General features: G+C 40.4%; 1 protein-coding gene across 1 annotated transcript; it reads left to right on the top strand.

Moving 5' to 3' along the window:
• The first annotated feature begins 752 nt into the window (after positions 1-752).
• On the top strand, positions 753-21,656 carry LOC130097162 (protein HIRA). The gene is made up of 25 exons (XM_056263901.1): positions 753-959; positions 1,539-1,601; positions 1,770-1,880; positions 2,189-2,279; positions 3,255-3,349; positions 3,440-3,535; positions 4,515-4,675; positions 4,780-4,947; positions 5,081-5,194; positions 6,142-6,212; positions 6,344-6,449; positions 13,512-13,727; positions 14,771-14,856; positions 14,947-15,123; positions 15,238-15,405; positions 15,485-15,689; positions 16,622-16,720; positions 16,944-17,092; positions 17,761-17,922; positions 18,107-18,165; positions 19,615-19,720; positions 19,897-20,019; positions 20,098-20,261; positions 20,391-20,479; positions 21,032-21,656. Exons 1-25 carry the CDS (start codon positions 923-925, stop codon positions 21,146-21,148), a joined length of 3,033 nt encoding a protein of 1,010 aa, XP_056119876.1. The 5' UTR covers positions 753-922; the 3' UTR covers positions 21,149-21,656.
• The last annotated feature ends 5,165 nt before the right edge of the window (positions 21,657-26,821 follow it).

Here is a 26,821-nt window from a genome sequence, read left to right as displayed (position 1 = left end):
AATTGTAAAGTCGTTTTCAAAAAATATGTATTTTGTGCTTTATCATGGGCTATATGATAATTTCCACTCATAATAGTTACATTTTGGTGGTTTCTTTGATCATTAAAGAAGCCTAATCTTTACTGTTGCTGTTACGCACTTGCGTATTTGAAATTACATTACATTTTACTGTCCAAAATTTTTGTCTAGAAACATAAAGTAGTTTTTTTTTACGCAATATTTAATAAACTGTGCTATGAACTGTGAACTGCAGAAACATGTCAAAATGTAACAATGGGGATAATATAGATAGATAGATAGATAGATAGATAGATAGATAGATAGATAGATAGATAGATAGATAGATAGATAGATAGATAGATAGATAGATAGATAGATAGATAGATAGATAATTGGGGTCTAATAAAAAAGTCAATACAAATTTAAATATAGTCACCAATTATACAATTTTGTGACGTAAAATCCCTTTTGAACACAAATGTACTATTTCTATTCTATTTCTATTTTCTCTCTCTGTTACTGAGGGATACTTATATAATGTGTTACTGCTGTTATTAGCTCATTTAGACGCTTGTGTTTGTCCTCCTTTGTAAATCTTTTTTTAATGACGGCTTCTGCTAAATGAATGAATGTAAATAAGGAACAAACACGTTGATTCTTTGTTTCCAAGGGAACTTCGATGAAGACGGCGAACTTCCGGCGTGACTTCAGTTGCTGCAGCTTCACGCTCAGAGTGATGAGAGAGAGAGAGGGAGAGAGGGAGAGAGACAGACATGGAGTTTAACTGAGCAACAAAGTAACGGATGAGCCGCAGCACTTAAACAGCCGGGCGGGAGGGTGGACGCTGGAAACGAGTCTCCTCGGAAGCACAGAAGGAGATCGCGGGTTTCAAACGGCGGTTTTATACTTGATCAGCGTGAAGATGAAGCTCCTGAAGCCGAGTTGGGTCAATCACAATGGTGAGAGCAGCAGCCCGACTGTGTGTGTTTGTGCAAGAATCCGGGGCTTCAACTTGAGCTTTTGTTATGTAGAGACGGATCGGGTCTCTTCTCCAGTGCTGTGATTGCGCTCGGATTCTTTCCTGCCCATTTTAGCGCAATAAGAATCATATTTATCGGCTGTTTTTTGTTTGTTTTTTATAGCTTGGCTGGTTTTTAAGAAGCCACCCATGAATATATCATGTGCACAGTTGCACACCACCCATTTTGAAGTTGCAAAAGACAGGCAGGTAGACCTATGACATGGGTCCATCAAGCTGGAGCTGATGGCTGTTATTGCACTGTTAACATTACGAATCATTTATTTATGTAATTTAAGAGACGATCTAGTCACAATTAACAGATTAAATCAAGCATGTGACATTGTTTGTATCTGTTATATGCTAATGTGGCCATATTTGTATTTTAACCTTCTTCGAACTGCAAGTATTGTATACAGTGCATTTGTTGTTCTATCATTGAATATTTTTGGACTCTTTGACCATGTTAGACAAGTATTTTCAAACTACATTTGTGTTTTAAGAGTGTTTTTGTTTTCAGGTAAACCAATATTCTCAGTTGATATCCATCCAGATGGAACCAAGTTTGCTACAGGTGGCCAAGGTAAAAAAAATAGAACCCACTAAGATATATTTTCCTGTTATCGTTTGGCTAACTATAGTATAGCTTTCAGTTGAATCTCTTTTTTTGTTGTTGTAAAAGGTAGTTTAATTTCAGACCTAATTTAGTAGTTTGTCATCAGGAACTAATATTTTCTTTGTTCACTGACAGGTGAGGACTCTGGGAAAGTGGTCATCTGGAATATGGCCCCGGTTCTTCGAGAAGAGGACGAGAAGAACGAAAATATTCCCAAATTGCTTTGTCAGATGGACAATCACTTAGGTATAATCACTTAGGATACCTGTTTATCTCTATTTTAACTATTTAAAATATATGAAGTACCGGTTAATAAAGAACATTTGTGGATTGTTGTTCTCTTGATCCTTAATTATGCTGCATTTAGACCACATATTTTGCTTACAACATTCAAAAGAAAAATTCAGAGACTGTCTAAATTATATCTTGTCACTTAAATGTATTGTAAACTCCTGTGGATATGAACTGCACTGACAGAATGTGAGGCAGAATGTGTGAGACTGATGAATATTCTGTATCTAATCAAATGTTTTATGTAACTTTGTGCATTTCAGCATGTGTGAATTGCGTGCGCTGGTCTAATAATGGCTTATACCTGGCGTCAGGAGGAGACGACAAACTGGTCATGGTGTGGAAGAGAGCGGCGTGAGTAAAACTGACTTTTTTTCCCAACTTTAAAACACTTCACATTGATCACAATTATATAACAATTAAAGGTGCAGTAAGCGATTTCTAAAAAAAAACACTTGATATTTGAAACGCATCCCTCCCTTCATTGCTCCACCCCAAAATGCAATTGTTAGTCGCCAGCAGCACATCAGCTCTAAGACGAACAGTGACACTCAAAACTGTCCTGTTACTATAGCTAACATTACAACAACAGTATATCTTAGTTCTGTGCAACATTGCAAAAACAGTGTTACTCACATATGGAGCAGAAACTACGCTAAAACTCAGAGTCTGTTTCAGGCCTTCCCGCTAAGGTCTCTCGACCGCTGGAACGCTTTTCTAATATTAACGCAGGTCCTAAAGCTCTTACCTGATCATAACCCTTTTTTTTCCCTGTGATATTCCTCTGACCTTTTCTCTCTTGCATTGTCTCTCAGCCATCTCTCTCTCTACAGTCTTTCTTCAAATCTCTCTTCAAATCTCTCTCTTGCTCACTCTCTCTCCGCTCCCATCATGAGTGGACACGCCCCCTACTGCTGATTGGCTACAAGTGTGTTGTGGTGCTCAGTCCAATCCACATTCAATAGCGTTTCTCAGAAGTCGCTTACTGCACCTTTAAAAAATATAATTAGTAAAACATTTAGTTTAATAAGTTCCAACATTTTAAACATTTTTTATTTTAACTTTTAGAAATATTATAATAATATTTAAAATGTATTTGAATTTGAAAGTGTAAAAAAAATAAGTATGTGATGCTAAAAATCTCATTTTTATATGTATTCCAGTAGACAGAATGATCAAGATGCCGTACTAGCGCAAACGCACTGTTTATTTCCCTACTTTTGAGTGCAGATTGTTGTCTTTCTTCGATTATAAAACACAAACAGATGCCACAAATGCATCCCCGCACAGACCTTTGAGGCATTTTGTGTTATTTCTTTTGTTGAACAGTTTCATAGGTCCAAGCACGGTGTTTGGATCCAGCAGTAAACTGGCTAATGTGGAACAGTGGAGGTGCGTCATGATTCTGAGGAGCCACACGGGAGGTGAGGAGAAAAACGCTGTCCATGTTATTGCTGGATATTGTTTTGCCATTGTGTGAAGCACATGTGGTGTTTTCTCTAAATCTGATTCAGATGTAATGGATGTTGCCTGGTCACCTCATGATGTCTGGCTCGCGTCCTGCAGTGTGGATAATACCATCGTTATATGGAACGCTCGAAAATTTCCAGGTGAAAAGTGAATTTAGATCTAAGAAAAAGTCGAGTGTCATTTGTTTGCAGATGCCGCTTGGTTTGATACGTTTCTAATGCAATGACATTAAAGGGTTAGTTTACCCAAAAATAAAAATTCTGTCATCAATTATGCACTCGCATGTCGTTTCAAGCCCACAAGACTTTTATTCATCTTCGAAACACAAATGAAGATATTTTTAATTAAATCTGAGAGATTTCTGTCCCTCCACAGAAAGTCTATATATCCAAATCGCTGACGCTTCTAAACGTTCATAAAGAGTTTGTAAAATAAATTCATATGAATCAAGCAGTTTAATATAAGTCTTCTAAAGAGACACGATCAATCGCTTTATATGATGAACAGATTTCATTTAGATACATGGAGCACTTAAATATAGTAAAAAGAAGCTCAACTTGCTTGACGACCTGTCCGTCAAACCCTTTAAGCTTGACGTGCAGAAATAACATTGGTTCTTGCAGAAGCTCAAATGCGCTGGCCTGACATGCAAGAATAAACTTCATTGGTTCTCGCATGTCAGGCAAACACGTTTCTGTTTACCAAATTTGAGTGCTCTATGTATGATGATCAATGTTTGTTTACATGTGAATAAAAGCCTAAATTAAATCTGTTCATCATATAAGTGATCATGTCTCTACATATGGATTTATTTTATAATCTCTTCATGAACGTTCTTGAAGTGAAGTGTTTGGGGGAATAGATTTCAATGGAGGGACAGAAATCTGTTTTGAAAATGAATGAAAGTCTAATAGATAAGGAACAAAATGAAGGTGAGTAATTGATGAAAGAATGTTTGGGTCAACTAACCCTTTAAGTGTGGCTTAAGTGCCTAAATACTGTTATGGCCACTCTAATAACATCTAGAAAATGTTGGCTTCTGTATCAATACATTCGGTTCTGAATCAAAGCATCAAAGACTGCACTTTTTGAATTTGCTTTTGTATGTGTATGCCACAGAGATTGTGATGACTTTAAAGGGACACACTGGGCTGGTGAAAGGCCTGACGTGGGACCCCGTTGGAAAGTACATCGCCTCTCAGGCAGATGACCATAGCCTGAAGGTCTGGAGGACCATGGACTGGCAGCTCGAGACAAACATCACCAAACCGTTTAGTGAAGTAAGACTAAACTTCGCTTTGCTTATTTTTTTTCTTCTTTAAGTTGTTTACATGCACTTGACCCTGCACTCTCTCTTTTTTCCTTCTCTATTGCTTTGATTCAGTGTGGCGGCACCACACACGTCCTGAGGCTGAGCTGGTCTCCAGATGGTCAGTACCTGGTTTCAGCTCACGCCATGAATAATTCTGGGCCCACAGCTCAGATCATCGAACGTGATGGCTGGAAAACCAACATGGATTTTGTGGGTCATCGAAAAGCTGTTACTGTGGTGGTTAGTGTCGGCTCAAATCATTCATATTTCACAGAAAAGCATATTGAAATCTTCATTGTGGTTTTTACTGCAGTAAATGCTTTTGATTTGATGTTATTGAATGGTTTATGAATTCCTCTCCATCTCTCTGCAGAAGTTCAATCCTAAGATCTTTAAGAAAAAACAGAAGAATGGCAGCACACCCAAACCCAGCTGCCCGTACTGCTGCTGTGCTGTGGGTAGTAAGGACCGCTCACTCTCTGTATGGGTATGAGACTTCTTACTATCACCCCTTATTTTTACCCTTCATCAGCTTTCACATTCAGTTCATGAATCATTTTAGAGAATGTTTAATTTGTGAAAAATGAAGGGAAACTAATAAAATCTTATAAAGACATGGAAGAGTCATCAACATTTCCATGTAGAATACACTACCTTTCAAAAGACTGTTTTTCTTACGCTCACCAAAGCTGCATTTATTTGATCAAAAATGCAGTAAAACACTAGTATAGTGAAATATTACTAATTTCAAATAACTTTTTTCATGTAATTTATTCCTGTGATGGAAAAGCTAATTTTTTTCTAATAAGCTGAACGATCAGAAATCATTAATTTGGTGTTCAAGAAACATTTCTTATTATTATCAATGTTGAAAACAGTTGTGCTGCTTAATATTTTCATGTAAACCCTGATACTATTTTTTTAGGATTTCTTATAGATAGAAAGTTTTAAAGAACAGCATTTATTTAGTAATATAATATTTTGCAATGTAAAGGTAATGTAAAAGTCTGTATAAAGTATTAAGTCTTCGGTCACTTTTGATCAATTGAATAAAAAAAAGTCTTACTGACCTCAAACAATTGTCGTAATGCTGTGCTCAAAAATATTGCTTAATCAATATTTAACAGACAACTGACATGAGAAAGCAATAAATCACATCTCGTCCATGTTAATGAGTTGTTGTCCTAACCAGCTGCAACCATGACAATGCATTTTGTCAGTCCCCCTGGACTGTGGAGTGGCTCCCGCAGTGAAACCTCACTGGTCCAAAGCTCCAAATAATATGTTCAGATTCATTTTGTTTTTCTTGTTTCACACAGTATTTTGGTTTCAATGAGGACAGAAAAATGTCACGTCTTCCCGCAGTGTACGGGTAGGATTTCTGAATGTTAAGATAACGCTCCTTGAATCAGTTGTCCTGCTCTTGTTTTTCAGCTCACCTCACTCAAGCGTCCCCTGGTTGTCATCCATGACCTCTTTGATAAATCTATTATGGATATTACGTGGTAAGAAAACTACTTTTCTATTTTCCAAGCTTTGTAAAGCATCGTAGACATTGTTGTGGGATAAAAACCTATATCCACCTGATGATTGCTGATCTTGCATGAGAGTGTTGTGTATGAATTGTATCTCTCAGGACACTGAATGGGCTGGGACTTCTGGTGTGCTCCATGGATGGGACAGTGGCCTTCCTTGACTTCTCACAGGATGAACTGGGAGATCCCTTGAATGAAGAGGAAAAGGTGGAGAAAACACACAAACATACCAGTGTTGGAGAAACTACCAAGTTAACTAACAAAAGTAGCTTACATTGCAGTTTTTAAGGCAACAATAACTTTTCAATTATACTATTATAAGATTATATTGAAAAAAAGTATTTATTTGGCCCAAAGAAAGTGATATTTATGTTGCACACATTTAGGCTCAATCCCAATTCACCCCTTGCCCCTACCCCTTGGCCCTACCCCTCCGTTTTTCGCGTCCACGTCAAGGGGGGTAGGGTGTCCCGATTCTTGTTTAGATCGAGGGGAAGGGCTAAGTGGTAGGGCTACATAGCCCTCGAAGCGGAGAATTTTCAGAGGCACACTCCAAACGGAGGGCTACGAGAAAGTTCACAGGATACATCGCCAATCACCAGCGAGATGGCTTCACAAACGGTTAAACATTTAAATTTAGCGCCAGATGACACCACCGTGCACTTTATTTACTCTTATAATAATGATATAGTCATTTAAATTAGTAAATTGTATAATAAATTACCTTTCCGAAACAGAAAAGACATACATTTCGAGGAAGGAACGTTATAAGCATCATGTTTCCTCAAAGTTAAGAGCAGCTGTGCTGATTGTCATTTGTCAGTCGTTGTCATGGAGAAATCCTGTAAAAACTCCGTAATGGCAGAGCCATCGCCGACGACTGATGACGTATTGGGTTCATGAAGGGTTGTTCTATTTCACTGTTACAGACCGCCAGAGACAGTCGAACATAGTGGAAGGAGTCGCGTCTCGCGAGCCATATCGCATTGATTTGTCACCTGTGACCCTGACCGATGACGTGTCACCAGCTATATCCGCTCCGTTTACGTCACGGTCGTTCTCTTTGTCATTCTCGCGAAGAGATCTCGCTCGAGGGTGCACAGCGTTTTTGGTGAGCAACTGCTCCCCGCTACAGCTGTGTCTCGGGAGAAATATTTGGATATATTTGGATTATAATTGGACGTGCATCGGACCATATACCCACTGGTTGTCCAGGGTTTGTTTGGAACCGATCGCTACTAGCAGTGTTGAGGTGAGTACTCATGTGAACTCAGTGGTTAACCAGGGTTCTGTTTTACTGCGTGTGGTATTGTATATTGTCAGAAACTGCTACTTTATGTTATGCTCATTGGTTAACCAGAGTGATACATTGATAAACCTTATTGTGGATAACCCCATTGGTTGACCAGGGGTTTTTTCAACTGAAAGTGGGCTGAAAGTGATGGCAGCTTCATGTTCCCTCTGCTTCGGTCCAATGGATCTCATGGATGCTCATATTCAATGTCCTACTTGCCTAGGCATTGATCACCTTCGAGAGGCTTTAGTAGACCCATGTCCTGAATGTGGTTTGATGTCCTTGGAGATGAGACAGCATCGACTGGCTGAATTAGACCCTGAGTTTGAGAATTCTGCTCCATCAGCTGGGACAGAGTCACATGTGAGTAGCAAGCGTGTGGCCAGTGAGACTGGAAGGCCTTCAAAGAGGATGCGAACCTCCACGGAGTCAAGTACATTGACCCAGCAAGTAGCTGAACTTGCGAACGCAGTTCAGGGTATTAGAGACTTGTTATCTGTTCCCCCTACTCGTCAGAATGTGAGTGAGGGGACGGGGGGGAGGGGGTGTTTGAGCTCCTCTTTTGCCCAGGTGTGAGCTGGCATCCAGGTTGTCTAGGAGAGAACCAGACACTTTGTCTATTGCGGCTTCTGACTCCTTAGACCGGGAGGAACAGGAGTATTATACGCCAATGGAGGAGACGAGACCCTCACATTCCCAGTTCCAATGTTCCCATAGCGACGACGGTTCTGGCCTTCAGGATGCGCCGCCTTCAGTGGTTTTCTTTCTGCAGGACACACTCAGGATGGCGCTCGCTAAGCGGAATTTGGATCCACCTCCTCCCCTATCATGCCAGTCAAACCTCTTGCGTTGCCCAGTTTCCCAGCAGGAGGATTTCCTAATGCCGAGTTGTCCTGACTTCACAGACGTGGTTTTTTCGGCGTTTCGGTCAGCTCCCTTATCCAGACCTGATCGTGTGGCTCGTACGCTAGCGGCAATGGCTGATGCAGACGAAAAGGGCCTTGGTAACATGCCCCCAGTGGAGCCATGCATTTCTTCACTGGTAGTGTCACCAGATGAGGCTCTTAGACACAATCTTCACTGTCCCAACCCAGAGTGTAGACGCACAGATGATCTGTTGGTCAGGATTTATAATACTGTCTCAGGCTTGAGTCGTGTGGGGAATTCCATGGCTCATCTTCTGCTAGCACTTCATTCTGCTTTGAGTACTAACCCACCAGATAATACCACATCTGAGTTACTTGAGGCTTCCTTACAAGCCTTGGGTTCAATTGCATTCTCTAGCGGAAAGGCTCTTGGGCTTACTACTCAGGCTAGGCGGCAGGTTTGGCTAGCACAGTCTAAACTTCCAGAGGCTTGCCGTAGCAATCTTCGTCAACTACCACTGGTACCTGGGCAGATTTTTGGTCCAGCCGCTCAAGAAGCTCTTGAGCGCAGAGTTCGTGCAGTGGAGTCTCGGTCCCAGCACTTTGAGCGCAGTGTGAATTATGGACCATCCTCACATCAAATACCTGTTCGTCATGCAAATCCATTCCAGTGCAGGCAGGGACAGTCTTACAGGCCTGTACAGCAGGCAACTCGGCCTGGGTATGACTCGAGAAGGGAGGCATCCCGTGCTCGTAGACCACCTGCTCGCCCTGCGGCTACTTATCGTCGCCCCCCCAGGGGTAGGGAGACCGCTCCTCATCGTCGGTGATGGTCCAGGGTCTGTGATGGGACACTTTTCAACCTCTCAACTACAACTTTGGAGAGGGATTACGAACAACAAGTGGCTCCTCGACACACTCGACAGGGGCTACTGTCTTCAGTTCCGTCACAGACCCCTAATATGCACACACACTCGGCCCACAGTGGTTCGGGACCCTCGTCAGGCTCTTGCTCTATCTCTCGAGGTCCGGAAGCTACTGGAAAAAGGTGCAGTAGAGCTAGTAAACCCCCAGGTCCATCCGGGGGGATTTCATTCAAAGTACTTCCTAGTTCGCAAGAAGGATGGAAGCTTCAGGTCAATCTTGGACCTCAGACGCTTGAACAGGAGTCTCAAACACCTTCCTTTCCGCATGCTGCGTGTCAAAGATGTCCTACAAGCGGTCGAACCCGGCATGTGGTTTACCTCTGTGGATCTGAAGGATGCATATTTCCACATCCCCATTGCACCTCATCACAGAAGGTTTCTTCGGTTCACATTCCAGGGCAGGACATACCAATATCGAGTCCTCCCATTTGGCCTCTCCCTCTCTCCCTGTGTATTCACACGGTGTATGCAAGTGGCACTAGAACCTCTACAACGGGAGGGCATGTTGATTCTCCCTTACCTGGACGATTGGCTGCTTTGTGCCAGATCACCTCAGCAGGTAGCCAACAACACACAGCGCCTACTGGAGCATGTTACTGCTTTAGGACTGAGGGTAAACCTGGAGAAAAGCTGCCTTACTCCATGCCAGTCAATATGTTTTCTGGGATTACATCTGGACTCCAGAATAATGAGGGCTACCCTCACAGCGCGCAGGAGGCAGGCTATACGAGGAGCCATAGCGAGGTTCCAGGTTCGACGCAAGCTACCTTATCTTCACTTCTTACGGCTAGCGGGCCTTCTCACGGCAGCCTCATCGGCCATTCACTTAGGACTTTTACACCTTCGTCCTTTTCAGCGTTGGTTGATAGCCAGACGGTTGTCAGCAGTTCACAACTGACAGACCCTTGTTGTGGTGACAACCAGTTGCTCTGTCTCCCTGAGGCTTTGGAGACGGGAACAATTTCTACAAGGGGGTGTACCAATGGGACCACCCCCAGCACGCAGAGAAGTAGTGACAACAGATGCCTCTCTCTCCGGATGGGGAGGGCTGTGGCAACACCAGGGCGTGCAGGGGAGTTGGACCTTGCAGCAGGCGACGTCTCACATCAACATCCTAGAGCTATGGGCAGTGCTTTTTACCCTAAGACACTTCAGACAGGAGTTATCGGGGAGGCACATCCTGGTGCGGACCGACAACACCACAGTGGTGTTTTTAATCAATCACCAAGGGGGCACGAGGTCTCTACCTTGCCTTCGACTTTCACGAGTGCTGTTGTTGTGGGCAAACCAGCACTTCCTGTCGATCAGAGCGGCACACATTCCCGGTCACTGCAACAGTGTGGCAGACTCACTCTCTCAATCGGGTCCGAAGCCAGGGGACTGGTGTCTGCACAAGGCGGTAGTTCAGTCAGTTTGGGGACTTTATGGGACGGCAGCAGTCGACCTCTTTGCCAGCAGGAATACAACACATTGTCCGCTGTGGTTTGCGGAACAGGAGGAGCAGGGATCACTAGGCCAGGATGCCCTGGCCCACGACTGGCCAGACCTCCTCCTCTATGCTTTCCCTCCAATTCCACTTCTCTGGCCTGTGCTGAGGCGTGTGCAGATGAGACGACTCAGGCTTATTCTAGTGGCACCCTGCTGGCCAGCGAGACCATGGTTCAGTCTGCTGGTGGCCCTTACGACCGGTCCACCACAACCATTGCCAGTTCGGAGGGACCTACTGTCACAAATGAACGGGGAGCTTTGGCACCCCTCACCGGGCAGGTTGAGTCTATGTGTATGGCCCCTGGGGTTGATCAGGAGCTCTCACAGTGTTCCGCAGATGTGAGGAACACTGTCATGAATGCAAGAGCCCCATCAACACGTCGCACTTATGCCAGTAAATGGAGGATCTTTGTTTCATGGTGTACAGATCGGTCTGTTAACCCAGTCACTTGTTCCATCAGTTCAGTGTTGGAATTCTTACAACATTTATTGGACACTGGGCGGTCCCCAGCGACTCTAAAGGTGATGATACACAGGGCAACTTTTTGAGCAATGTTGCTGGGCAATATTGCCGAGCGATTGTTGCTTGGGCACTTTCCCATTGAAAATGGGCTATACATTTCTATCTGGATAATTTAGATCAGTCGTGGGCCCTGTGTCTCATCTGGTTGCCTGTTGACGGCAACATTGCCCAGCAACATTGCTCAAAAAGTTGCCCTGTGTATCATCACCTTAAGGGTATTCGTGGCAGCCTTGTCAGCACAGCGGAACCCCTAGGGGGGGAAATCAATTGGTGCGGAAAAGTTGGTGGTGGCTTTCCTTAAGGGAGCAGTACGTCTTAATCCACCGGTACGGATAATGCATACCCAGTGGGATCTTCAGATGGTGCTTAACAGCCTGCGTTTACCACCTTATGAACCACTTGAACAAGCTGATATTAAGAGTCTTTCGATGAAGACTGCTTTTCTCTTGGCTATAACGTCAACCAGAAGAGTAGGTGAGCTTCATGCTCTCTCGGTGAGTCCACAGTGTCTCAGATGGGGGCCCGAGTACAATCAGGTTACACTGGCCGAATCCAGCTTTCCGACCTAAAGTGCTGTCTGACCGCTTTGTGAACCAGCCCATTCAGCTTGCGGCATTTAATCAAGAGGCTTCCCAGACAGCTGTGTGTCCAGTGAGAGTATTGCGACAGTATGTGTTGAAGACTGCTTCATGGCGCACCACTGATCAGCTGTTTGTCCGTTTTGATGCCTGTCAGAGGGGCTCACCCTTGTCGAAGCAAAGGTTGTCTCATTGGGTGGTGGATACCATTATACAGGCATATGATTCGGCTGGTCAGACAGTTCCAGCATCTATTAAATGCCATTCAACCCGATCAGTGGCTACTTCTTGGGCAGCACTACGGGGAGTGCCCCTTTCTGATATATGTGCAGCGGCTACATGGTCGTCACCTTGCACGTTCACAAGATTCTACAGGATTAATGTGGCACCTAGTCCTTTGGTCAGTTCTGCTGTGTTAGCGGACAGTATCTAGGTGAGCGGCCCTCGTGACTTGGTTGTATTCGTCTTCCACTATGTTCGACCGTCTCTAGCGGTCTGTAACAGTGAAATAGAACGCCGGTTACTGGTGTAACCTTGGTTCTATGAATATAACCGCTAGAGTCTCTGGTCACTCGGATTGAGAATGACTGCAGAGAACGACCGTGACGTGAACCGAGCGGATATAGCTGGTGACACGTCATCGGTCAGGGTCACAGGTGACAAATCAATGCGAGATTCTCGATATGGCTCGCGGGACGCGACTCCTTCCACTATGTTCGACCGTCTCTGGCGGTCTTCCACTATTCATAGTACCAAGGTCACACCAGTAACCGGCGTTCCATTTCGTAGGGGAATATTTCAACCCCTTGGCCCTTGTAACTCTACACTCGAAAACAAGGGGTAGGGCCAAGGGGTGAATTGGGATTGAGCCTTAGTCTTGTGTACCCATACCTTAAATTCAGACTGACTGCAGAAGTTCTGGACTTCATAGCAGCTTTCATTGGCCGCCTAGATGCCGTCTGACTGCCAGCAACCAATCACAGTTCGTTTTGTTTCGTGTCATGTTTAGGGGCATGACAATGTAACGTCGATGTCCCTGCAATAACAGACTGGTGTGCAAAACTCTTGGAGTCTATGCCGCGAACTTTACATATACATACTTCACATACATTTGAAAACCCTGAGTTGATCCTGATAAGTGCTCATTGTCACAGTTGTAAACACTATGGCTTTCTTCTTCCACGAGGGGGTTTGGCACCAGGACGGGTTTGTTTCCAGGCAGACTGTTAAAGAACGTGGCACACACGTCTCCTGGAAATCCTGTAGAATTCAACCAATCAGATGACCACATGAAACTCCTGAAGTGTCGTAGCTGCATTACACCGCTCCTAGTTGGGAAAAAATAGCTTGTTATAGGAAAAGCCACACTGTTTTGAAATCAGCTGAGCTACTGTCATGCTACCGATGAAAGTAAATGGCTTAATAGCTTCGATACTTTTAATTAGTTACTCTTCAACACTGCACACATGCATGCACAAAAACTAGCAAGTTGTTGGAAAAGACTTGAGTCTCCAAAGTAAGATTTCTGTATATTTTTATATATTTTTTATTTATATATAATTTTTTAAATGTATATTCTGTATATTTTTTGTAGAATGCTATTCATCAGAACATCTATGGAAAGAGTCTGGCCATCACGATGGAGTCGCAGCTTGCCAGCACAATCATTGAGAACCCAGAAATGCTCAAGTATCAGCAGGAACGGCAGAGGAACCCGAACCCCAATGGAGCCCAGGGAAGCGGTCCTGAGAACCAGACGCCCAAACTCACCAATGTGCTCAACGGAGAGTCCCTGGAGGACATCAGGAAGGTCAGAAGAAACAATACACATAGCAAATGATTAAAATAGTCCATATACAAAAAAATGATACGGTAAATAATTTGGTTACTCATTTTTCCAACTCCAGCAATGGCTGACTTGCAAGTTTACTAAGTGTAGTTTTCTGCTCTTTCATATTTTTTAAATCCAAACTATCTAGCATAATTTCTTTGCAGATGCCAATTGGATTGATATTTAGGCTGTGTCCACCAAAGCCAGCATGTTTTTCTTAAGGCCAGCATAATTTTTCAATTGTTTTCAATGGTCGCACCACGTAGTTAAAAATGGCAGCAGCTTGACGAGGTTCTGAGCATCTATTTCACAAGATTGCTGTTTTTTTCTGGGCATTGAGAGTTGAAAAATGTACAACTTTGGGTAAAACGCAGCGCTCATCACTGTTACTTTTTATCCAGCCGTCCAATCACAGTGGAGGAGGGGCGGTACAAATACCACACCGACCGTCCTCTCTTTTCCACGTGCTTCAGCCTTTTCTTCATCCTTAACAAGGGCCAGAGCAAGAAACAAACTATCTGCGAAATCAGATATTAGTAACACTTCCACGGATATTCCATATAATAGCAGCCAAAGCATTTTAACTGAAAAAACAAAACGAAAACACAGCACTAAGTGCTGTCAAGCAACCACTGCTAGCCGTTTTCAGAAGAGCGCCTAGCGTTTTTAGCTGGCTAAAACACTTTGGTGGACACATGGCCTTGGATATCTAATTATATATGAAATTCATATTATTTATATGTGGCTTAAGTGTCCAAAAGTGTTCAAGTACTTTTTGGGACTACTCTAGGTGTAAATTAATTTGGAGAATCATTCTGCCAGCCTTAATGCACATAATAAGTGGTTTAGAGAGCTTGAATATTTACACCTTTGTCTCCAAAGAATGTGTTTGCAGGACTTCAATTATTATACATGAATTAAAATGCCAGCTTTCAAGTCATCAAGTAAATGGTTTCAGTGACAGCATTGTATATTTCACTTTGTCTGCTTTAACAAATGGCACGTTTGTTTGGATTGGGCAGAACCTCTTAAAGAAGCAGGTGGAGACCAGAACCGCAGACGGGAGAAGGAGAATCACACCTCTCTGCATCGCACAGCTCGACACGGCGTAACGAACACGCACTCCAACACATCTAAAATTATCACTCACCTATACCACTGCATGCAGTCAGTGGCTGAATCTCTTTCTTTTACCCAGGGACTTCTCACCAGCATTGTTTAACAGCGTGCCGATCTTGCCAGGGTCGTCCGCATCTACCCAGCTCACCCCTCAGATCTCTTCAGATTCCAGCACGGCCAACTCACTCGGCCTGCGACCATCCCACGACCCCACCACCACCTCTCCCAATAAAACTGCAGAAGAAAACAAGGACAGGTAAGTGTACGTGTATGTAATGTAGCGGTCATGTCCTATCCCCCCCTCTCTCGCCCCATACTTTGTAAAAAAAAAAAAGCTAATTTCTTTTATTGTCTCTGGTCTCTCTTTCAGTGGACCTGCACCTGTAAACTCAATCGCTATTAAATCAAATCTGCTGTTGACGTCTGCCTCCAAAATGGAGCCCATGAAAGCACTGGATTCACGATTTACTGAAAGGTCAAAGGCCACACCAGGGGTCACTAGCGTACCCATCACTATAGGCATCACCCCACTTGACAGGTAGTAATGTCTCCATGATAACTGGTCTTTTTCCAAACTGAACTTAAAAATCTGAAGTTGTTTTGTGGTTCTATCTTAGGGTTAAAGACAACAGCTCTGCGAAGGAGCTGAAAGTAAAAGATGAAACCAGCAGCGACAGTGAGGACAAAAACATGGTGAAATCACTCTCTATGGTCAAGAGGAAGGTAGAGATGGAGGGAGGAGAGGTGGTAGAGAAGAGGAAGAAGGGAAGGCCAAGGAAAGATGCCAAAATGATGATGCCCATATCACAGGCCATCCAACAGGTGACATTTCCTTTTCTCGAAAGAAGTTTGTAAAACAACATTTTTGAAATCTACTCTTGTATCAGAGGGTTTGACTGTGAAAACTGTAACTGCTAAAGCGCAGCATGCTGTTAGCTTAAAGCACTTCTGTTAAAATATTTTCATTTAAGGATCATTTTTTAACATGCAGTATATAATATGATTTATATATAAATATATTTATTTACATACAGCATTTTTATAGATATTATACACTACTTTTCAACAGTTTGGGGTCGGTACAATTGAACATATATATATATATATATGTGTGTATATATTACTTCTTTTTTTTTAAAAAAATTTTTATAAAGGTGTCATGCTCACCAAGGCTACATTTATTCATCATAAAAACAGTAAAAAGTTATATTTTAAAATAAAATAATTTATTCCTGTCATGGCAAGGCTGATATTCAGCATCATTACACCAGTCTTCAGTGTCACATTATCCTTCAGAAATGATTCTAATATGCTGATTTGGTGCTCAACAAATACTACTTATCAATTATCACCAGTTGTGCTACTTAATATTGTTAATATTGTTGTTCTTACTTAATATTGAATTTCGGAGTTCTTTTATGAATAAAGTTTAAAAGAGCAGCGTTTATTTGAAATATAAATGTAATCCTTGCTGAATAAGTATTAATTAAAAAATAAATATTACTGATCCCAAACTTTTGAACAGTAGTGTACAAATGTATAAATGTTCATTTGTATAATTTTTTTTTGTTCCTATTATATATAAAATTATAAGAAAAAATCTTCACTAGTAGACAATGACCGTTATAATCTATAATCTCTACTATTATCTTTTTTTGTATAGAGAAGAGACCTGAGGGTCTCTTATGTGAGTGGGCATGGGAATCAAAGATGAATTTTGTTTACGGATTTCTAATTGGTCTCTTCTCTTGTAGACTCCGGTCTCTGTGGAAAAGGAGCCATCTCGATTAGTAACACCTGTAGTGGTGTTAAAACTTCCTACCCCATCCATACGGAAATCATTCAGCACTCAGGTATGGCACAAGCACTCTCTACAACTAAGATATCAGTCCTGTGTTAACAATTAATGCTCTCAATAGATTATATTGTGTAAACAGGAAGCTCAAGTACTATGTCTGTAATAGTGCTGATGTAAGGAAATGCAGAAGTAGACTCCATGCCATTGCTGGATGAAAAATAACTATTAGAGGGTTCAAATCAGCTAATAATAAGAGCTAAATTGACCTGCATGTTTAGGTGGGCACAGACTCCATCACATATCTGGAGGTGGAGAACGATGTCTCTGTGGTGTCTGGAGCTCGTCTCAGTCAGCTCAAATGGAGCAGAGAGGGCAGAGAGTGGGACACGCTGTTGCCCAGTCGCATCATCATAGCCACAGGGAGCAGGTGAGTATGTAACGTATTAAAGTGCCCCTTATGGTTTTTTCGAATATTCCCTTTCATGCAGTATGTAATATGCAGTAGCGAAAGTGCATGATAAATAAAGTAATTGTCTCCCAAAAGAAAGAATCGACCTAAACGACTCGTTTTTTTATTTGAATCTCACTGCGTGACAGTTCTACGTCACTAGGAAGATATCCAATGTTTCATCATCGGACTCGCGCTCGGATTCATGTAGTAAAATCGGCCCCATCATTACCGTTTTTACAGTGTGTGCAATTCCTGAGCTCTAGGAAGCCTCCGAATGTAGCTGAAGGAAGTTCACTTATGGTAATGGCTGTTGAACTTCCGAAACGCGCTGTACGCGGTAGACCAATCACAACAGACTGGGCAGTCTGGCCAATCAGCGAAGAGTAGCTCGCGGAAAGGAGGAATTTGGAGAGACTGATTCATCCAATGAGTCGTTTGAGAATCATTGAAAAATTATGTGCAATGTATATTTTGAGAAAATGAAAGTGTTTTTTTACCTTTGGTGCATGTAAAACTGTTGTAGGAGACTCCAAAACAAAATCAGAAGCCTTTAAAATAGCATAATAGGGGCACTTTAAAACACACTGGTTTACACCTGATTTTGACATTTCAACTAAAACTACCTTCTCTTTCTCTTTTCATAGTGATGTTGTTGCCGTAGCATGCGAGGACCGCACACTTTCTGTCTTCACTGCATGTGGACGGAGACTGATTCCATCCATCATGCTGCCCGCCCCCATGTCAGCACTTCATTGCTCAGGCCACTTCGTCATGGCGCTGACGGCATCAGCCATGCTGTCTGTCTGGTACTGACCCATCCTCTCAAATTTTCAATAGAAAAGTCAAGACAAGTCATTTGTTTGTTAAAACTTGGCTCCATTTATAATGACAGCCAGGTTGATTTGTGACTTCTTTTTATAAAGGTCAGTGATTAAGTAAAATCTGAAAGCTCATGATGTTAAATGGCTGGTATTGTCTTTTTTTCTGCAGGGATGTTCAGAAACAGACAGCTTTGGTCAAAAATGAATCTCTGAATCCAATCTTATCAGGTGTGATTTTGTTTTCTTTCTTGAATAAGTTAATATGCTCTTCCTCCTTTTTATTTCTTTATGTGGAGCTTATTAATTGACCCTTTGCTAAGCTCCACCCTCTTATTTACTGTAGTAAACTCTTTGCACAATATGCCATGGGAATGAACAGGAGAATTTAGCAAAAAATATGATTTTTACTGTTCATAAATGTTCAAAAATAGATTAGATATTATTATTACATAAGCTGGAAATTTTTTTATCTGTCATTTGTTAAATGTGATAAAAAATAGACTGTGTATAAGAGTCAAGGCTAACGCTTTCGACAGTCTACTGAAAAGAAAGAGCGATCACAGGTGGGAACTTTCATGTAAGTGAACAGAACTGTTGTGAACATTTCTAAACACTTATCTTTGAGCAAATGTAGGTGTTCCTACTCACCTCAAATATGGTAAAATGCTGCTGTAGAACATAAGTTATGTAAAATTGCATTTAAAACTCAAAATATACTCCTGTTAAAAAAAGGGTTTTTTTTTGTAAAGAATTTAATACTTTTATTCAATTAGACCACATTAAATTGATCAAAAATGACAGTGGATTTTTTTTATTTAGAAAAATGTTGCATTGCATTTATAAAGATTTCAATTCCAAATAAATGCTGTTCTTTTCAACTTTCTATTCATTGAATTCTGATTAAAAAAAATTCACACTTTCCACTAAAATATTAAGCAACTGTTTACAAAATTGATTATAAGAAATGTTTCTTGAGCACCATTTCAGCATATTAGAATGATTGGTAACACTTCACAATAAGGTTCATTAGTTAACATTAGTTAATGTATTTACTAACATGAACTAACAATGAGCAATACATTCGATACAGTATTTATTAATCTTTGTTAATGTTAGTTAATAAAAATACAGCTGTTCATTGTTTGTTCATGTTAGTTCACAGTGCATTAACTAGTGTTAACAAATACAACTTTTGATTTTAATAACTTATTAGGAAATGTTGAAATTAATATGAACTAAGATTAATAAATGCTAAAGAAGTATTGTACATTCTTAGTTCATGTTAACTAAGGTAGTTAACTAATGTTAACTAATGAACCTTATTGTAAAGTGTTACCAAATGATTTCTGAAGACTGTCTGTAATGAGTAATTATGCTGAAAATTCAGCTTTGCAGGAATAAATTACAATTTATATTAAAATAGATGTTATTTTAAATTGTGTAATTTCACAATATTAGTGTTTTTTAATCAAATAAATGCAGACTTTGCGAGCATAAGAGACTTTCTTTCCAAAAACATTTACCTACCACAAACTTTTGAATGGTAGTGTAACACAGAAGTGCTGAATTACATGAGAAAAGAGAAGTTTGCCTGTGAAAATGACTTTATCTTTAATTATACTATATCTTAAATCAACTGAAATATTATACCTTATCTCTCTCTCTCTCTCTCTCCAGGCACAGACGCCACAGTAAGTCAGTCTCTTTTGACCCAGCAAGGAGTAGCTGTGGTGGCGTTGTCAAATGGAAAAACATACTGCTTCAACGCATCGCTGGAGACCTGGTGAGTGACACAAACCATGTATTAAATCAAGTTCCACTAACATGCCTAACATGCAACAACCAGAATGTTGTGTTCATGAGTGAATTTTGTTGTGGACTACTGTCTAAATACTTTTTTGAGCCACTATAATTGTTCTGTCTCTGATATTTAGTGTATTTTCTCCTCATATCTAACAGGAATTTGATCGCAGATAAGCAGGACTCTCTGGTACAGTGTGCAGACTTCCGCAATTGCTTGTCCTCTCAGGATGCTCTGGGCTCCATGGGGCCACTGGCCCTCACACAGGGCCGTAATCTGAGGTAATAGTGATTGCTGTTCTCTGCTTATGCTGCTTTCTGATTCTTGTAGAGTAACCGTCTCAGTTTTGTCTCTCTCAGTGCGGGGCGGTTGGCATCTCGCTTGTCATCGACTCCTCACAACTTGCAGCAGGGAATAACTCTGGCCTTCTTGGAGAACCAGCTCTCCTCTGCCCTTATCCTCCTCTCAGCAAGCGAGTACAGACACTGGCTTCTCATCTACGCACGTTTCCTCGTAAACGAGGGTGAGTGAGAAGGTGGTAAGCTGGTAAAAAAAACAAAAAAAAGCCAGTCGAGAGGGTCCATTAGAAATTAAAATGCTGCCCACATTCTGTCTTTGTCATTGAGAAATAACTTGGTGTGTATCTTTGCAGGTTATGAGCAGAGGTTAAGGGAACTATGTCAGGATTTACTGGGACCAGTTCACAGATCCAGCAGCAGCTCATGGGAGCCGACAGTTCTGGTATTTTTCTTCTTCTTGTACTTAGAGGACCTATTGTGCTTCTTTTTTTTTTTTTTTTTTACTTTCTTCAGTGCATTGTTGCTGTTTGAGCAAGTAAAAGGAAGTCCAAACGGGGGTTCTCTGTGTAAGCACTGTTTTTTATCTCCCTGAAACACCCCGATTGTAGTCTTGAGTTTACTTCCGGGAACGTACACATCACAGTATTCCTCATTTAAATAATTCCCGCCCAGGGCATATGAAAAAAAGGGGCGAGGTCTGATTGAGTTGTGTTAGTAGTGTGTTGAAACTTGTGGTTATGGTAAGGACCGTGACAGTACCAAAACACGCTCGAAGTGGTTGACCAATCACAATGCACTGGTTCAGCCGTCCAGTCAAAGCACATTGTTCTTTTCAGAAGGAGGGGCTTTATAGAGATCGGAACTAACTAAAACGGAACTAAAAACTGACAGAGAGGGAAGAGAGTTGCTGCAATAATGTAAAATAATGCTTTTTTTGAACATTCAAGCATGTTTACAGAATTCACAAGGCTTCACTATCTTCTGTCTATTTCAGGGTCTGAGAAAGAGGGATCTGCTGACAGAGGTGCTGCCTGTGATTGGTCAGAATTTGCGGTTCCAGAGACTCTTCACGGAGTACCAGGATCAGCTCGAATTGCTGCGTATCAAATAGCACTTCACCTTTGACCTTTTGATGTTTCACCCCGACCCTCTTCCTAGCCTGTACATGTGCTAACAATCTGCCTTAGCTTTCACTGACAGCACTGTCTATAACGCAGACATGGACACTAATAAAAATGGGCAAAATAATGATGCTTTTTTAAGAATTAATTTGTTAAATGCATTTATTAATTATGTTTGTAAACTTTGTGCCTGTGGTAAGAAAGAGGAAAGGATGGGATAGCTTGCATTCTGGGATAATTTTGATCAAGCACAAAGTTTGCATGGCAGTCATCTTAAAACTGGATGTTTTTACTTCTCAACTAAAAGTTGATGGTGGTGAATCAACTCTCCCTCCCTCCTTTCTTTTGGTCTTTCTTCTTCAGTTACTATTTGTACAGCCACTTGTCATTTATTTGTAAATGTTTGTAAAAGGCAATTTTTTTTCTCCGTTTTCTATAAAATTAAGAAAATGGTAAACCTTCAATTAATAAGGAATAAACTATTTACCAGTTCTAAAATCTGTTGCTCTGTTCTTTCTTTCTCTCTCTCTCATATGTAATTTTTGCTTTTGGTGATTTATTTGCTGGTGGTAAATCAAGACATTTTTATTGGTTCTTATTTAGTACTCCTTGTTTTGGGCAGGTGGTGGTAGTAGAGATCTGTTTGTTTCTGCAGAGTCCAAAATGGAAACTTTTTATAGAATATGCAACATGTTTAAGCCGATAGAAATATAATCTGAATCCTGCTAATATAAGTGACATGATTTAAATCAAATATGTACAATAAAAAAAGAAAGAAAAGAAAAAAAAAACTTTGCAGCACTTTATGATGCTGATGACGTTAAAACGCGTCATCAGTCTGAAAAGGGTCCATACACGATCAATCCTTCCAAAACGTGTTTTTGTCTTAACCTAATTCACTATGGTAAGCCTATTATATTATTTTCACAGGAAATTTCGCACATCTGTGCGTGACGTTTCTCGTCATATATCCGTAAATAGTGAAAAGTTGTTCCAGCTACTTGTATGTACACTCACCTAAAGGATTATTAGGAACACCTGTTGAATTTCTCATTAATGCAATTATCTAATCAACCAATCACATGGCAGTTGCTTCAATGCATTTAGGGGTGTGGTCCTGGTCAAGACAATCTCCTGAACTCCAAACTGAATGTCAGAATGGGAAAGAGAGGTGATTTAAGCAATTTTGAGCGTGGCATGGTTGTTGGTGCCAGACGGGCCGGTCTGAGTATTTCACAATCTGCTCAGTTACTGGGATTTTCACACCCAACCATTTCTAGGGTTTACAAAGAATGGTGTGAAAAACATCCAGTATGCGGCAGTCCTGTGGGCGAAAATGCCTTGTTGATGCTAGAGGTCAGAGGAGAATGGGCCGACTGATTCAAGCTGATAGAAGAGCAACTTTGACTGAAATAACCACTCGTTACAACCGAGGTATGCAGCAAAGCATTTGTGAAGCCACAACACGCACAACCTTGAGGCGGATGGGCTACAACAGCAGAAGACCCCACCGGGTACCACTCATCTCCACTACAAATAGGAAAAAGAGGCTACAATTTGCAAGAGCTCACCAAAATTGGACAGTTGAAGACTGGAAAAATGTTGCCTGGTCTGATGAGTCTCGATTTCTGTTGAGACATTCATATGGTAGAGTCAGAATTTGGCGTAAACAGAATGAGAACATGGATCCATCATGCCTTGTTACCACTGTGCAGGCTGGTGGTGGTGGTGTAATGGTGTGGGGGATGTTTTCTTGGCACACTTTAGGCCCCTTAGTGCCAATTGCGCATCGTTTAAATGCCACGGCCTACCTGAGCATTGTTTCCATGTCCATTCCTTTATGGCCACCATGTACCCATCCTCTGATGGCTACTTCCAGCAGGATAATGCACCATGTCACAAAACTCGAATCATTTTAAATTGGTTTCTTGAACATGACAATGAGTTCACTGTACTAAAATGGCCCCCACAGTCACCAGATCTCAACCCAATAGAGCATCTTTGGGATGTGGTGGAACGGGAGCTTCGTGCCCTGGATGTGCATCCCACAAATCTCCATCAGCTGCAAGATGCTATCCTGCCAACATATATGGGCCAACATTTTCTAAAGAATGCTTTCAGCACCTTGTTGAATCAATGGCAAGTAGAATTAAGGCAGTTCTGAAGGCGAAAGGGGGCCAAACACAGTATTAGTATGGTGTTCCTAATAATCCTTAGTGTATATATGGTGTGGGAGTGGCAAAGAGCAGCTGAATCTCGAACCTCTGGGGAATCGAAGTCTGCTGGCTGGTCTTTGTCTCATATGTCTGCTTACCAATAAAGTAAAAGAAATGACATTTAAATAAATTCACAAATGTTACCCAACCAAAGCCTTTCTTAGGAAATATAAGTCAGACATTGAAGTGAATTGCTGTTTTTGTCACTCTGAGGAAGATGTCATTCACTTGTTTTGGCAATGTACCCACACAGAGAAATTTTGGTCAGATTTGTTAATGTTTGTAAGTGACTTTTCTTCCTGTTTTAAAGATATTTTTTTTGGTTTGTTTGACTACTCAAAAGAGAAAACAGGACAATATTACATTATTAATTTGTGTTTCCTTCTAGCTAAATTTCACATACATAAGCAAAAAGTTACATGGAAACTTTCCAAAGCTCTGTTAATCCCAAAGCATTGAAAACTGTATTTCTATATTCATAATTTTTGTCCTCTTAAGGTAAATGCATTACATTGTTCTTGTTCTTTTTGTTACCCTGGGAACTTATTTTTTTTTTTTTTCATGTTTATCTGTATTGCTTTAATGCTTTATAATGTTAAAAAAAACGATGTTTTGTTTGCTGGCAAAAAGAGAACACGACAGAGTTCATAGTAAAACGAGAATCAAGATTGGCTTGGCTTTTCGAAGATGATGAGAACTGGGATTTCAAATGTTGTAAAAGCAATGCAGATATGGAGTTTTCATAACTCAACTGGTGAGTAAGGTGTTTTATTGAATGGATAAATTGCCATGTGTAGCTCTCTAACAGAGTTCATTGTAAAAGCATTATCTATTATGAAGAGTCATTTCATTATGGTTGCTTTAGCGTTGTGCCTGAATTTATTTTCAAGAAAGTACTGTGTCTATTAATGTGTATAGCTACAGTAACTTCTTCAACTAAGCTTGAGATCCTTTCCATCTAAACTGGTTATATATCTTAAGCCTAGAAGTGAATGTTTTATGAGCAGTGACATCTATTCATCCGCACGGACATGCAGAGCCGAAGCACAACCAAAACAATGTTCTTCCGCAAAATGCATGCAGTTTTGTTTTTTAACCGCTAGAGGGCCAAAAGTTACATGGGCTATGAGTTACATAAAGTTACATAACCTTTAACATTTTCGTGGAAACTATGATAATCTTTTTCAGAATTGTGAGATGAATATAAAGTTAGAAAATAACAGCATTTACTTGAAATATAATTGTTTTGCAACAATGTTCTGTCATTTTTGATCAGTTGAATGCATCCTTGATGTGAAAGTATTTTTCTAGTATTATTTTCTTAAAAATCTTTTTTTTTTAAAAGCATACTGACCCCGCTTTTGAACAGCAGTGTACAAATCTGCAGGATCCATTAGCCTACAATCTTCCAAGCCTAATAATACCTTTTTATTATATTCCTTGAAATTATTATAAAGGTATCCGATTTTTCATGGAATACCATTAGCATCTTAGTGAGGACACATCAAAATCCTACTGAATCTTGCTTCTCTTTTGAACTAGAATGATAAACATCAACTTATGTTAACTTGCATGTCTCAAAGGTTGTTTGCTTTTTTTGGTATATCGAACCCCCACTTGTTGTGACCTTCATAAATGCCACAGTATCCACAGCATGTGTGTACAGAATATTCACATTAATGCAAAAGCTTTCAATTCTCAGAATGTGCATAAACATAAATATGCCACTCATCAAGCGTAAACAACTTTCTTTTCAAGTGGCCAAGAGGTATGACCCTACTTGATGGCTTAGCATTTAATGGATGGCTTAGCATTGTGCGAACGACGGAAAAGTCTCTTAAAAGCAGGAACAGCTGCATTTTAACACTAGAGGATAAACACCTGAGATCCAGATTAACACACGCACCAAGTAATTCATAATGAGACCTCTAGCGTGGACAGTTTACCTCTTATATAAATCAGACTCTGCTTACCATATCAGTCCAGAGGCCTTGCCTAAGGGCTTTAAGTGTCAGCTCTCTGGGGCTGAAATACTTTTTCAGTGCTGTTGTTAGGAGCGATGCCATTTTTTTCTGAAAAAAACAACAACACACAGCTGTGATGTCTCCAATCCTGTTGATCTGAACATTTATATAAATGTTAGAAAATGACAAATGCCATTTTAGTGTGTTGCATAACTTTTTGTTGTGTATTTACTATTCACAGACTTTTAGAGGGGAAAGTAGCTTGCCATTTTAGTGTGTTGCATAACTTTTTGTTGTGTATTTACTATTCACAGACTTTTAGAGGGGAAAGTAGCATATACCATTCAAGATTTAAAAATAAATAAATCCATGGTTTTATTTAGCAAGGATGCATTAAAATTGATAAAAAGGGACAATAAAGACATGTATAATGTTATAAAAGATGTCTATTTAACTTTCTATTCATCAAAGAATCCTAATAAAATATTTTTGACAAAAAATATGAAGCAAAACAACTGTTTTCAATATTCATAATACTAAGAAATGTTACTTGAACACCAAATCAGCATATAAGAATGATTTCTGAAGGAACATGTGACACTGAAGACTGGAGTAATGATGCTGAAAATTCAGCTTTGCCATCACAGGAATAAATTATATTTTAAAATATAATATAAATATTTTAAATAAATAAAATAAAATATTCCCCAATATTACTATGCAAGCTTGTTTCCGCCACAGAATGAAAAATAAAAAGGTAATTGCGACTTTTTATATCACAATTCTGACTTTTTTTCTCACAATTGCGAGTTTACATCTCGCAATTCTGACTTTATTTCTCAGAATTGCGAGATATAAAGTCAGAAGAGCGTGATATAAAATCGCAATTGCGTGTTATAAAGTCAGAATTGCGAGATATAAAGTCAGAATTTATTGATATAAAGTCGCAATTGCGTGTTATAAAGTCAGAATTGTGTGAAATAAAGTCGCAATTACGTGTTATAAAGTCAGAATTGCGAGATATAAAGTCAGAATTGATTGATATGAAGTCGCAATTGCGTGTTATAAAGTCAGAATTGCGTGATATAAAGTCAGAATTGCGTGATATAAAAATCGCAATTGCGTGTTGTAAAGTCAGAATTGTGTGAAATAAAGTCGCAATTACGTGTTATAAAGTCAGAATTGCGAGATATAACGTCAGAATTGATTGATATGAAGTCGCAATTGCGTGTTATAAAGTCAGAATTGTGTGAAATAAAGTCGCAATTACGTGTTATAAAGTCAGAATTGCGAGATATAAAGTCAGAATTTATTGATATAAAGTTGCAATTGTCAATTGTAAAGTCAGAATTGTGAGATGTAAACTATTCTGAGGGGAAAAAAGTTAGTCCCCCTTTTTCCCCCCTTAGAATTGGCCTGATAACTCGCAATTGCGAGTTTATATCTCACAATTCTGAGAAAAGATGTCAGAATTTCGAGATAT

Source organism: Rhinichthys klamathensis, unplaced genomic scaffold (assembly GCF_029890125.1).
Source record: "Rhinichthys klamathensis goyatoka isolate OS25496 unplaced genomic scaffold, OSU_Roscu_1.1 h1tg000210l_1, whole genome shotgun sequence".
In the NCBI taxonomy this organism is placed as follows: Eukaryota; Metazoa; Chordata; class Actinopteri; order Cypriniformes; family Leuciscidae; genus Rhinichthys; species Rhinichthys klamathensis.
The sequence above is the reverse complement of the archived record's forward strand: the minus strand, read 5'-3'. Positions and strand labels throughout refer to the sequence as shown.